At 42.9% G+C, this 14,943-nt stretch overlaps 1 protein-coding gene across 1 annotated transcript; it reads right to left on the bottom strand.

Annotated features, from left to right (window-relative positions):
- Nucleotides 1–4,201: 4,201 nt before the first annotated feature.
- On the bottom strand, nt 4,202–14,744 carry LOC115200020 (TBC1 domain family member 10A). The gene is made up of 9 exons (XM_029762666.1): nt 13,779–14,744; nt 11,891–11,990; nt 10,452–10,559; nt 10,267–10,373; nt 10,019–10,133; nt 9,708–9,773; nt 9,398–9,587; nt 8,195–8,349; nt 4,202–7,590 (listed from the first exon to the last, which is right to left on the bottom strand). Exons 1-9 carry the CDS (start codon nt 13,958–13,960, stop codon nt 6,820–6,822), a joined length of 1,794 nt encoding a protein of 597 aa, XP_029618526.1. The 5' UTR covers nt 13,961–14,744; the 3' UTR covers nt 4,202–6,819.
- Nucleotides 14,745–14,943: the final 199 nt, after the last annotated feature.

Genomic DNA, 14,943 nt, shown 5'->3' on the forward strand with positions numbered 1-14,943 from the left:
GAAGTGCGTGATGATAAACTGCATTTAATGAAGTGGCAGTTGCGTTCATATAAATGACAACACCATAGTCTAGGACCGACTAAATAATCTGCTTTCTACTATTTAACGAGAGGCAGGACCTATTTCTATTGAAGAAGCCCATTTTTATTCTCAGCTTCTTAACTCATTAATATGCTTTTTAAAAGACAGCTTTTTATCTATCCAGATGCCCAGATATTTGTAAGCAGAGACACAATCAATATGGACACCATCCAAACTACATATAAATCAGAGTTATTTATATGCGCTCTAGAGAACAACATATACTTACTTCATTTTACCTGCATTCAATACTAATTTCAGGTCAATAAAGTTTCTGTAATACAATAAAGGCAGACTGTAGTTCAGATAAAGCCTGGCCAACCATGGGGGAAATAGCATACACAACAGTATCATCGGCATACAAGTGCAGGTTACAGTTTTTTACAGAAAAGTTGATATTGTTAATGTAACAGTAAAAAGTACAGGACCCAGAATTGACCCCTGCGGGATACCTTTCGTAATATCCAGGAAACCTGATTTAACACCATCAGTAGATCCACATTGAGTTCTATCTTTCAAGTAATTTTTTAACCAGTTACATGCAGCCTGGTCTATCTAGGCCAATTTTGGAAAGCCTCTGAATTAGCAGTGAGTGATCAACAGTATCGAAAGCCTTTGACAGGTCAATGAAGAGGGCAGCACAATGTTGCCTTTTGTCCATACAATTAACCACATTTATTACTATGGATGCAGCAGAGATAGTACTATGACTTGATCTAAAACCCGACTGATGTAAATTTAGAATACATTTCAAAGATAAGAAAGATCTTAGCTGAGAATTAATCAAGGATTGTAATATTTTAGCTAGAACGTTTAGAAATAGGGCAATAATGATTTAGGTCACAAGGGTCACCACCTTTGTGAAGGGGGAGTACATGATATAACCGTCAGGTAAAAAATATGGGTTAATGATTCAGAAATCAGAGGGGCAGAGAGCTGCAGCAAAAAGGATCAAGCATATCAGATGGAGGGATGATGAGGAGACTGAGACTAACATGTGAATTCCACTGAATCTCCCATTATTACTTTTACAAGCATTAAATGAGGAAGAACATGCCCAGAATCAGGTCATTCGGGATTAGTTTAACATCCAGTACATGATTAAGACAAGCAAGGGAGACGCTAACCTAACTTAGCCAAAGTTCATGAGTTTCAGGGTGAGAATGTGGGTGTTGCTCATGGTTCATTTTCTTGACAAGACTGCAGCCCTAATTGAGCATGCCTCTGGCACTGCTGAGCTGGAGGATGAGATGGATTAGAGGGGTCGTAGTAGAGGGGAGCTGTGTAAAATGAAATGAAAAGCTTCAACACCCAGGATTGTGACAGCCTTTGCAGGGCACACAGGTGTGTATCATTTACCCCCCGCACACCCATCATCTCTTTCTGCTCTGTGTCCTGTGGGCTTAGGACCAAGGTGATTAACAGACACTTACTACGCTTCACTTGTCTTTCCACCATTCACCCACACTTTATTGTACCTTACAAGATGAACACAGCCTCTATTGTTCATCAGATAAGAGTCTACTGATTGGCAGGCTGAATTTAGTCCACTGACCACTCAATCGCTGTATTTGATTTGTTTTTAGCCGCAGGCCGTATGTCAACTGGAGTAAAGACCATGATGACATTAAGTATTTCAGTTCACTTTAAACGTGCCCCTGGGCATTCTTGCTTGTTATCATAAGTTAAATTTACCACCTTGGAATTAAGTGTATACTTAGACTCCATATGAAGATAATATTAACATGGAAATATAGAACAGCTGCCAAAATTACAGACCCACATGTTTTCAAAAGCCTCTATATAAGGAGGCTGTATGGTGGCGTACTGGGGCCCGCAGGCTAAACTCAACACTGAAAACATTAACAGACATAATGATAACATGAATAAACGGCAGCCAGTTTGGAATGGTTGGGAATACATGAGCCAAAACATGAGGAATATTTACAAGGACACACGAGACAAGCAAAGTCTGTATGGAGGAAGGGATCTGTAAGTGCAGTGTTAGCACAGCATATACACAAAGACAAGCATTGCTTTGCACAACTTCCCTGTGCATATATAAATATAGACATTGTGTATTACCAATGTTACTCAAGGTTGCTACAGGTAACTACATCTTCATAAGGAAGGGGAAACATTGAAGTGTAGAGTTTCCCTTTGACAGTTGATGAGAACTCCACATGGAGAAACACTGGGATGTTTCAATTATCTGGCCTACCCCAGACACCCTTCCTGAGTAGGGCTCCTTGCACAACCCCTGATGTTTTCCCTAGGTGTGATAAATTACACTTTTATTTCACCCTGCCTTGAAAAGCTCACCTGCATGGCCTATAACAAGGTCTGTAGACATATTCGTTACCTCTGCCTTTTAATTTGACCTGAGCCAACCTGTCATGCGCCATCAAACATGGGAATCGGATACCTCAGAAATACAGGCGGCTTTTGCTTTGCACTTTGCCGTGCCCCCTATTCCTTAACACAAAGAGCCATGGGAGCAGGGAGAAAGTAACCCGCATCGCATGAATCAACCACTGTGACAGGGGTCCGTTAGGTCGAAGGATCAGGACCACAAGGCTCTCTTTTACTGCTCCTTCTCTCCATCTCTATTAGCAGAGGACAAGAAGGGAGGGATGGATTTCTAAAGGCATATATTTCCGTTGAACAGATAAATCAGATAATTTCTGGAGAATGGAGAAGAGCACAGAAAGGGCCTTCTTGATGTCCCCCTTTGAGATGTAAATGGAACGGTGGCACTGAAAGAGGGGCAGGTGTCCCCTGCTGAGAGGGAGTGCGTAACGGTGGGTGCATGGATTCCTAAACGATTAACTGTTGACATACCTCTAGCCAGTTTAGAGACCATGAGAGCAAGGGCCAATACAAAATGTGACTTACAAATCATTGTACTCTTTACCATGGTTTCGCAATGCCCCATGCAACCAGCTATTATCAAACTTGTGAAATTATGCACAATACAGTGTATTCAGCATTTTACAGTATTTCAAAATGTTTGGTTCTCTGTGCCAAATAAAACAATTACATATAAGAAATTCAAATTCTGGTAATTGTTTAGTAATTTTTTAATCTTGACTTGCATTTGTTCATTCAACACACAAGAAACAATAGAAATGGAAAGACCTAATTATTCATGCCTACAGACCTCAAGGAAAGAAATGACCTGTTGATTGGAGACACAGGTAGTCCACCTATTGTCTGACCATAAATGGGTTTATTGGGGGTGTAGAGGTAGCAATTGTGCTGAACAAAGGGAAGAGGTTTGGCATTCACTCCAATTATCGCACACCTCGAGGTGGGAATAAGAGATGTTTAACCGTCAAAACAAATGAAGAAAAACAAAAGTGCCTGTATAATTAGTCAGGGTGGCAGAAGTACCTTGGGATGACCTCACCTCGAGTAGGTTACACATCACAGAAATTAGGGTAAAAAGAGACAGATGTCAAATATTTCCATAATTGGTTGAAGTGTTTGAACGTTCTTGGAAGACAAGTCTACAATGTGTACAAAACATCAGGAACACCTGCTCTTTCCATGAGACTGACCAGGTGAAGGCTATGATCCCTCATTGTCACTTGTTAAATCCACTTAAATCAGTGTAGATGAAGGGGAGGAGACAGTTTAAAGGATTTTTAAGCCTCGAGACAATTGAGACATGGATTGTGTGTGCGCCCTTCAGAGGGTAAATGGGCAAGACAAAAGATTGAAGTGCCTTTGAACGGGGTAGGTGCTAGGGACACCGGTTTGAGTGTGTCAAACTGCAACGCTGCTAGGTTTTACCACGCATAACAGTTTCCTGTGTGTATCAAGAATGGTCCACCACCCGAAGGAAAGCCAACCAACTTGACTCAACTGTGGGAAGCATTGGCGTCAACATGGGCCAGCATCCCTGTGGAATGCTTGACACCTTGTAGAGTTCATGCCGACGAATTGAGGCTGTTCTGGGTGCAGGAATGTGTTCCTGTTTTGTACACTGTGTATACGGTCTTCTACAGCTCTACTGCTCCCTCTGCTGCTATAAAGTAAACTCACCCCACAAACTTCATCAGGCTCACTCACCTATTCACTACTATACTAAATAACCAATTTCCAATTTGCAAAGTCATTAGTTGGTGAAGATCAAAGTGATTTTATTTGTAAAAACAACAATATGTAACCACTTCTAGGAGAAATACAGAATATATGATATATTTACAGATGGTTGACATTAATACCAGAGGTCTCTTCAGAAGAACACAATTAAAACCAGCGTTCTGCTGAGAAGATATTTCTAAGGAAGAAAGCATTGCTTTTTGTGTTTGCTTTTCAAACTGTGAAACTAGTGTCAAAATTGTCTAGCTGAAATAGATAAGTCTACCATGATATGGCAAATGGTGGATTTTGATTATTGTTTGTTAAATAAAATATGTAGCATGGAAACAATTGAAAAAAATAAATGTTCATTTCAAAATAACGTTATTTTACAAATTAGTCTTATCTACACATTTTAAGCATCAAGTTCAACTAGAATACCTGCAAAATGGGAAGTATGTGATACAGGCCGCTATGCACTTAGTTGGAGAAAGGCTTTGTTTGTAGCTTTTTTACTTGCCCTCGTTCAACTGGTATTGCTTTTTAGTGAGGTCTTAGAGGTGACTTGTATAAGAAACTTGCAGGATTCAGTGGAATGATGTGTCATAATATTTGATGTGCATTGAGTCATGTACATCTTAATCCCTAATGAATAACTTCCCATAGTGCTGTAAACAGAATATTTAAACTTTTGACACCTTTGATTGCAAACCTTAAGCTCCCTCTAAACTGAATTCCCCAAAAAGGTTATGGTCACTGTCCAATTAGTTTTTTTTATTCCCCAAAGCAAAGGCAGGATCATAACAGGCCTCACGACGTTCCCAAATTAATTACATTGACTTAAAAATGGAAATGTTATCCCAAAACATGAAGATTCCAAAAATGTCCCAAAAGTAAGGTCTCAATCACCATGTACAGAAACCCTCTTTGCCCGTCTGTAACGATTGCGTTGAGACAACTAAGCATTGAGTAAAAGGAAGTAGATCACTGATGTTTCTAATCACATCTTTGATTTCATCACCATCTTTGCACCGTCTGGATCGGTCACTCAGTGTAGCAATGAGGTCATTCATGTCTTTCCAATTCCACAGAGATACAGTAACTAGCCAGCCAGGTCCATAACACCTAGCACACCTGTGGCAAGGAGCAGAGGTCAACACTTCACAGCTAACTGGCATGGCACACACAGCACCCCCCCAAAAGTGTTAAAAATAGGAACATGCATTAATACATACACGATACAGAGAAGACTATGCATGTTAGCCACAAGACTAATTGGCTTTTAAGGAACCCAAAGGCAGGAATGTGCGATATTGTGAGGAATGTCCAGTCCTCTCTCCCTTTTACATATCTTACATGAGTTAAACGCTACATAGGGACTGGAACAGCCTGGCACAGTGAGGATTTGTCTTGTCTCAGGACATCAGGCCCATTACCACCTGGCTAGGAGAATAAACAGTCACAAGTAATGCTGGTCCGGAGGATTTATGCACACGTACAAGGCACACGTCATGTCAGGTTTCACTGGAAAGTAAAACATGCTTGCATGCTAACGAAGTTCCTTTGAAAGTATGGAAAGTACGGAATTGATAGGGAATGGATGTCCTCAGATTGTACATTCGAGACAAGATTGTTGTGCGTTCCTTTTTAGGAAGGGGAATGTAACAGATGGAAGCACATACCAAGGCTGCTCTCTGGTGGTGAAGAATGGAAGGGCTCTTTGCTTATCACCAAGGCTAACTGGGACATTAAACAATATTTATCTCTTTCTTAAGCATTCCTATTTCCTACACACACCACAGGTGATTTGGAGATTTGAATGAATATTGAAGAAGAAAAAAAACGTGCATTTTGCCCAAAGGAAGGCAGGTTGAGTAAAACCCTAGAACCTGGTACACTATTGGCTGGTCTTTGACATGTTTAAAAAAAGAATGCATCATGTATACAATAACTACACTACCAGTAAATGAGTAACATGTCTCCCTTTCACATCACTAATAGAGTAAAGAATAATGAAGTAACATATGGATTAAAGTAGTAGAACACTTAGAAGTGATGCATTAGTGAATGCTGCTGACTGTGGTCTAGGCAATACGGTGTCTTAAAAGCAAGCACGGGGGAAGAAATCTCTAGAAAAATATACAATTGTCGCTCATGGTTGGGCAGCAGTGCCATTGGCCATGATACACCCAGTTGCAGGTTGACGGCGGAGCTGTGCTAGTGCCTGGTAAACAGACAGAGGGCTTGGTTGGCATGCAGATGGCCTAAAGTGAGTGAGTGAATGGGAAGATCTCAATAGCATACTCCTCATCTCCTTCTCAAAACCCACTGGAGGAGAAAGTCAGGGGAGAGACCTCTGGCATACTATGCAAGTAGTATGCCATTGAGATCGTCCCAATGACAACTAGAACATCCTCCGTAGAGCCATCCTGGAATCTCCCACAGAGGTCAGGGGGCACATATGCCTGGCCTGGGGCAGAGCAAGGCTTTTTGTGTCTGGGTGACATCAGATTTAGACTCTCACTATGGAAGTGAGTCAGGTCCAGGATAACACAGGGATTGTTCCAGTTCCTCTTTCACTATTCACTCCTCCACCTTGTTCCCATCATGCCCAGTTTGACATGCAGTTCCACTCTCTGCCCAAAGCAAGAGCTACAGGTATGTGTCCTGATCTGCCTCTATGCTACTCAGACTCTGTGTGGACTTCTGGAGGGGCGACACTGTTAGAAGAGACTGGTCGTTAAGCGGTGTTTGGTCGTTAAGCGGTGGTTGGTCGTTAAGCGGTGGTTGGTCGTTAAGCGGTGGTTGGTCGTTAAGCGGTGGTTGGTCGTTAAGCGGTGGTTGGTCGTTAAGCGGTGGTTGGTGTGGTGGTGGAGAGCCTTCAGGTGTGTTTGGGAGGGGTGTGTCATTGAAGAGGGGCTGCTGTACTGTTGAGTCTCTAAGAGTAGGCATAGGATCTCTCAGTGGAAGCTGGGGGTCTCTCAGTGGAAGCTGGGGGTCTCTCAGTGGAAGCTGGGGGTCTCTCAGTGGAAGCTGGGGGTCTCTCAGTGGAAGCTGGGGGTCTCTCAGTGGAAGCTGGGGGTCTCTCAGTGGAAGCTGGGGGTCACCGGCTAAAGGATAAGGGTTGGGGATCTCCATGACAGGAGGGGCTTTCTTCATACTTCCTTTCTTCTTGCTCTTCTCCTCCTTGCTCTTCTTCAGCTGAGGTGTAGGCTGAGGGGGAGGCAGGGGCGACTCTACGATGATGGTGGGGTTCTGACGCAGGTCCTGGCGACTGGGAGGTTCCGAGGCCATAATAGCCCTAGCACCGTGCATTCTGGGAGGGGACTTGCAGTGAAGCTCACCACGGTTCTTCCTCCAGCGCTTCAGCTGAACATGGTGCTCCCTTTCAATGTCCCGCTCTGACACAGGCACCTCCAGAACCTGAGGGAGGAGAAGAAAGGTTACTGCTGGTGGTTGACATTACAGGCACATAGTACACTGTGTTACTAAACAGAAAATTGGTTTAGTCTGCCTTGTAGGAAATGTCATGCAAAAAGACCAGGGCTAATGGCCAAGAGGAGAAAAGGCTTTTCAGTAGGGATTCATTCCAGTCCTAATCTTAACCTTGTTAGTAAATGTCAAACTGCCTGAGGCTGAAGGAGCTTCTCACAGTGAGAATGGTCAGAGAGGCCATTGTCAAACTGAAGAGACACTCACGAAGCCAGGGAAAGGGACTAGACACAGACTAGTCAGAACTGTGGTCTATGTGTCTCTCTCTGCATCACTTGAACTTCCACCCTGAACTCTACATTTCCACAGTACTATAGACTTCTGAACAGCCATTGTCCTCTACAGACAAACACAGATGACTATTCTCAATCTGGGTGAAATAGGGGTGTGATCTCATTCTCTTGGTCCTTTCTACTACTCCAGTCTGCTCAAAGACCATACTTATCCTGCGGTTATGCATCTCTAACTGTGTTTATTATTGGGTAAGTCCTGTGTCTCTCTAGCGTCATTGATTCCATGCTAGTGAAGTCCTTACCTCCCTGACTAGGAAGCCCTCCTGCATGTAGCGTGGCTCTATGGCCCTCAGCAGCTCCATGGTCTCATACTGGCCCTGACACGCCTTCAGCTTCTCACGGGTACCCAGCATGCATTTCAGCAGCACCAGGCCCACCCGGAAGATGATCTTCACACCTGGGGGAGGGGTCAGAGGTCACACGGTCACTAACTGGACATGAGGGATGATCGCAGATGTTAGAATCCACAATTACAAGCATCACAGGAACTTTATTGATTATCTCATTTGGGTGATCAACAAATAGGAAGAGTGGGATAAGTTGAGCCACCCTTGTTTCTAGGGAACCATTCACAAAATTTATAATTTGACCAAATATTTAGGGAGGTCATCATTTTATGGCGTCTGTGAAGGAAGAAACCACATGGAAAAAGTGGTTAACAAGTTAGGTCCAAAAAACAGTTTTTCACCAAGTCAAATGTTTCTAAACCAAAGTAGATCATTTTAAGACCTTGCTATACATCAATTGGGCTCTCTATAAGCTTCCATAGGAGGTCCTAAACCTTGGATGAAAGTGAATCCTTGTAGCTGTTTTGGGTAATATAGTCAAAATGTTAGCATTGGGGTAAGTTCAGCCAATGACCATGGGGTAAGTTGAGCCAATTGAAGTGTTGTCTTCCCAGGTGTAACGCAAGGCATTATGGCTGGGATATGAGGTAACAACAGAGCCTGGTCCATGTTAAAACATTTTTTAAAAGGTGTTAAACGTGTTAAGATGATTAAAGTTATTAAAAGACCAAAAAGCGATTATGATTGTGTTGAATTGTGCTTGGGAAATAAAGATAGACATGGCTTTAAGAAAGTAGTGTTAATATTTCATTCAGCACAGAAATTTGTAGGCGGCTTAACATGCCCTGTCCAGCAGCTCAACTTACCCCATACCCGGGGTAGATGGTGCCGAGACCACTTTTTTTTTTTAGACAAGCTATGTTTTCAAAACTGTTATGTTTTCGTGAATTCCGATTATTTCCAGGGATACCCAACATCCTGAAATATATGTAGATCTCTTTGTTAGAAAGAATACTATATTTCCCTTGACAGAATGAATTTTATAAAATATGGCTCAACTTACCCCACTCTCCCTTACTGTAGATGTATAGTGTAAATTGGAGGTCATAACTGAATGAATGCAAGACAGATGTTTGTATGGAAGTTTCTGCAACAAACCGTCACAGAGGAACATGTCCCAGACGCGGAGCACAGAGGCCCAGGGCAGGGTGCGGGAGAAGGCACACATAAACCACTCTGTCATGTAGAGGATGGGCTCCATCTTGTGTTTCTCCAGGTGGCGGTAGACTAAAGGGGAGACGCGCCGAGTCAAGGCATACAGGATTTCTCCATCTAACTGAATGGCCTCCTGCAGGGACAGATGAGCATGTAGTCTCATACTGACAGGATAACAAAACATAACTTGTGTGGTCTAGTTAACTCTATGTGCCTTTTCCTGTAGAGCATTCGTGAAGGGCACATGTCTTACCAGCCCAGCACTGTAGTATCCAGGAAGGTACTTCTCACAAATTTGGACCAGCCCCCAGAACGCATCCTGTGGAAAAACATACAGATGGTGGTGTTAGGACATTGTGAACGGAACCTTCCCTTTCAGAGGAAACCAAAACTAAAGCACACGCTAGCAGGCAAACTACAGGTGTAGCATACATAAACAATTAAATCGTAAATATGTGGTTCAGAAGCTGGTTCAGAGCACTATTCACTGTGCTACACCACAGGTCAGGCAGTCATTGTGAGAGAACCATAGTTCAAACATGAGCCCAGAGGCACAGGGTTCACCTCAGCAGGCATGTGCATGAGCAGCACAGCAGCAATGGGGGCCTGGGCTTGACAGTAGCCCTCCTCTGGCCTGTATAGTGTGTAGGCCTTCAGAACACGGAACAGGTCCTGTTGCCTGTGTGGGTAAACAAACATACAAACCCATGAACACAGCAATGAACACACAAGGACAAAGGTCAAACAAGACTAAAAGTCAAACATCAGTCACTGAGTGAGGGTCAATTATTCCATTGTGTGAGACAACTAACCCATGGCCCCCCCGTGACACAAACATCTCATGGAAGGGGAACTGTCTGTGCAGGTCTTTCTCAATCACATCCAGCTCCTTCGGGTCTCCAGCCTGACTGTCCAGCTCCTGAAACAACACCAGGGAGTCAACCACATTCCCACACAGTAAAAACACACAGCGAGCAAGAGAAAGAACATAACCAACCTCGAACTTCCCTCGGTTCTGTTCCCTCTTCACTTTTCCCCCTGACAGGTAAAGCCAAGCACGGCCTCGCAGTGAGGGAGGAATCCCTTTCTGACACCGCAGTCTCACCTGTTAAACAGAGACAGAAATGTATTCATCACCAACCAAGGAATGTGCCAGTGAAAATGAAGCTGCACTGTAATAGAGTTGTTATACTACATCTTTATACTGTAGGCCAGTATCGTTGACAGAACAGGATGGACCTCGTATTCAGGGAAAACAGAACAGGCCTTTGGAAATAGGTGATCCAAGACAATATTGTACAGGTTCAGTGGAATAATGGCTTATTCACAGTACTACTCAGTCCATTTATTTTTACTGAGATCATAGGCCCCTCCTCCTTCTCCTCCTCCCAGAAGAGTGTGAACATCCATGAGGATATCATGGAACAACAAAGTAGAGAAGGGGAAACAGAGACACTATGAAAATCACTGACTGACCTCAATTAACCAGCAAAGCAGTCAGAGGCAAAAAAAATGCCTACTGAATAATTTTGTATATATTTAAGTGTGCGCCTCAGTGCGTTTCATGTGGTAATGCCCTTAACCAAGTCCATACTTGAGACTGCAGTGAGAACAAGCTAGTCGCTGTCAAACCTGAAATCCCACCACCATCTTTGTAACAGGGATGTGATGTCAGTACAACCACACCTAGAGTCTTGCTCTGTTACTTAGCCCAACATGGAGTCAGTGAGTGAGAAGGGTCCTTGCTATCCGGGTTCCTTGGGAGATCCATACTGTATTAAAGTAAAATGGTTAGTTAAGATTAGTGTTTACGGTACGGACCCCCTAAGGATCCTAGGAAAGCACTAACCGGAGACAAAGGGACGGGTTGTGTCACTCCCTGCTGCTGACTCATAGAAAATTAGATGAGGCTGTAGTTGAATAGCTAACGTTAGACACACAGGTAGATCCGGCTAGGCAACTGGAGATGAAAACAAACTGGCCAAAGGCCAAAGACAAGCACAACCTCCATGAAGAAAACTATCATCAAAAGGTCAGCTTCTTCCAACCATTTTAAGTTTACAGAGGAACAAACATGCCAATGTCTGAGTGACATACAGGTTAATCACTGGCTTGTCTTTGAATTATTAGGCACTGCAAAATGTTGTCGTCGTCCAATACAACCCAAACCCCCAACATGCCTGCCCTGGATAGAGGATGGAAGTAACAGTTGGATTTACACATACAGGGCAGAGTGCCAACAAGATGAAAGTACTAACTAGGCCCCGGTTGGCTAATAACATAATAAGGAGTTGCCACATACTGTGAAAGAACTTATTTAGGATCGTTTGAGGAATAATTAAGACCAGATGGTGAGAAACAGTGTCACAACAGTCTAGACATGGCAACAAATGAAGTCAGACCTATGAATGTTCCAACTCTCAGTAGCTCTCTGACCTTTTTGTGTCTCTTGACCATCCATTTGTCCCAGTTGCTGAGCATGTCCAGCCACTTGACCTCTCGCTGTCTCAAAACCTCTGGAGGGACGTCCTGAGCCCTGGGGGAAGCGCAGAAGAACAAGAAGGAAAATATTAACATTTCCAAACGATATAGTTATCTAAGAAAAATAATATAATTTCTCAGAAATGTGAGTGTGTATTACAGCTAGTTTTATATAAACTGTGTCTAGAAGAACTACAATGCAAATGTACAGGTTTTGAAGCATTAAAGATAAGCGATTCAAGCAGGGGGAAAGGGAAAAACAGGTAGGCTATCAGAGGCATTTGATTTTCCGTCTACGTACTTAGGCAGGGCGGGCCTGGTGCAGAACCAGTCAAGAGATGAGGTAATGCTATAATGTGGTAATTTTGGCTCTATCCAAGAAACGGAACTGAGATTAGAACACTCACAATGCATGGCAAAATATAGGCCTAACGTTTTCTTATAGGTTGGCGTGATGGCGCTCAACTAGTATGTAATCATGAGCACAACCTTGTAATCATGAGATGTAAGAAGTCTTCAAAGAGAGGCCTTTAAATTTGGACAATCCTCTTTCCTAGAGGTCTGCTGTAATTCTGTTCACTCCAGTACCCCAAAATGTGCAAAGAGCTATAAATATGTGTATCTTCCTTTGCAAGTTTGCCTACCACCCTACACAAACGAAAATAAAACCCTTTTGTCTTCCACTTCCTATACAACCCTGAGCCAGAATAGGCACTCCAACAACAGGGCACCAGAGCTGCGGCACAAGGCCAGTCAACCTCACAGAAAACAGGAAGCTCCCAAGCAACTAATGCTTGGCACAACTTTCACTCATTCCTCCACTCACAGTGTGCTACTCAGCAGGGCCAAGGGGCATGAGCACAAGAACAGAGCCTTCTCACAATCACTTGTTACCTCTGCTCTGGCAAAACCAGAGAGGAAATTGGAAAAGTGCTCATGGAGCAGATAATGAAATACGTAATATTGTTTAGATATGAAGTTGTTTGGAAGGTGAAGGGAGCAGTAATCCAATGACAGAATCCAGTTGTGCTCCAACTCTATGCATCTTAAGGGAACTATTAATGTTAGGAAAAGAGCAGAATCAAAGTCATAAAAAAGATGTGCTGAACCAAGTGTAGAAGGAAGTACATGCTCAAGAAAACAAAACCTGGTGTCCCTCCAATCAAAGGGGAGCGTCTGCGTCGCCATGCTGCCAGCAGTTATATGCCATCAGTGTCCATAAGGCATTGTCATTCAAAGACACACAACAAAAGAGATGGATGAACAGGAAAGGAGATTAAGATGATAAAGCCGGTCAGCGTAGACCTTCACACCCCTCAGGTTATTCTCGGTTTGCCTCTAGAGTATTCTGTTCTTATCTTATACAAGACCAAACATTGGACATAAACAAACAAACAATCAGGGGCCTCCCCTGACCTTTAGAGCAGAGAAGTGGTTGGAAGGGAGGGCTCTGTTTACAGAGATTTTATGTTAGCAAATGTGTTCACGTCTTAAAATAGTATTGTATTTAAATGACACAGCTACCTAGTGAAATAAATCACATTCTGTTAGAACAGTGAGTTTGTCAAGTCCACCTCAAATAGCCCATTCACATATCAACTAGGTGACATGATCGGGTGGTTGATACTAGTGCCATTTATTTTTCATGGGTGGGGTTTGAGACGAGACAAACATTTAAAAACACATTTGATGTAGTTCAGTTCATGTACATGTGAAAGAACTGGTATTTGGTAAACAATTCACACCTTCCCCACCCAAGTTGTGAGAGTTAGCCAACCAACTAAAGGAGTGTACAAGCTTACAAATGATGGGGCCATGCGAGCAAAACACCAAGGTTACTTACGATTCTTCTGAATACTGTTGCGCCCCTCCAATAAATCCATATTTATCCGTATGCCTGTCGTTGGTGAAGCCGTTGATCTCGGAGTCTGAGCCAAGGGAGCTCTCGTCGTCCATATGACTGCTGCTAATTGTCCTGATACTTCTTGAGTCGGCCGACTTGAGACCATTCTCTATTTTAGCCATGATAGCTCAAAAATAACCAAAGCTAACGTTATTTCGTTGGCACTGTCACAACCAACAGTAAGAAACCAGACGAAAGTTTCCAAACAAACAAAACCATTGCCATGGCATGGAACACGTAGCTAGGCTAGCTAATTAGCTAGTGTTAGCCGCTACCAAACAGCCTATCGAGTTTTATTTTTATTTTTAAGTTAGTTAACTACTGTAACTAGCTACTACAGTTAACTAGCTAGTTACTTAATCTGGTTATTAACACAAACAAATACTTAACATGATCTCTGAGCGAGCCAAATTAGTAAATACCGCAAAATCCCCCGTACGATGTTGACTTTCCAGCCTTTCAAATCTGACTAACGCGTTAGCCTAGCTAGCTTGTGATGTGTCAATGATGTATTCGTTCGCTAGTAAGTTAACCGGCTAGCTAAAAACGCATGCTAGGTTGAAATAACTTCCATCGACTACATGTTAATCAAACTAGCACAATTCACCAAAAATATGAGATTTGTGTTTGTTACGTCGGTGAAGCAAGCTAAACAACGTTTTAGTGTCCTTCCTTCCTGGTCCATGGATTCCGTTTCCTCGCCTGGGGGGGAAGTTCGGCTGACTCATTTAGTCTGTGTTCAGGGTGTAATTAGTCCAAAACAGTTGCAAAAGGTAGGTCCCTCCCTGCTTCGTTTAAGAAATCCTTTAGTCGATTGACGCATCCCGATAATCGGTCTTCTCGCGAAAACATCTATTGTTCGAACGGTTTGACCTAAAACCTATTATCACCACTCTATGGAAAGGGGAGACTCAAGTGTCACGGGACTCGTCTGTAGGTAACGTTACCGTTAAAAAATAAGTACATAATTAAGGTAGTTGTGCGCCTACCCCAAAAATGGGGTTACATTGTGTAAAAAAAAATATATAAGAAAGCTCAGGAAATATATATATCTGCTAAATATGACTGACACTTCAAAAACGTGTTATTCTTTGACTGTCTTTTT

Source organism: Salmo trutta, chromosome 9 (assembly GCF_901001165.1).
Source record: "Salmo trutta chromosome 9, fSalTru1.1, whole genome shotgun sequence".
In the NCBI taxonomy this organism is placed as follows: Eukaryota; Metazoa; Chordata; class Actinopteri; order Salmoniformes; family Salmonidae; genus Salmo; species Salmo trutta.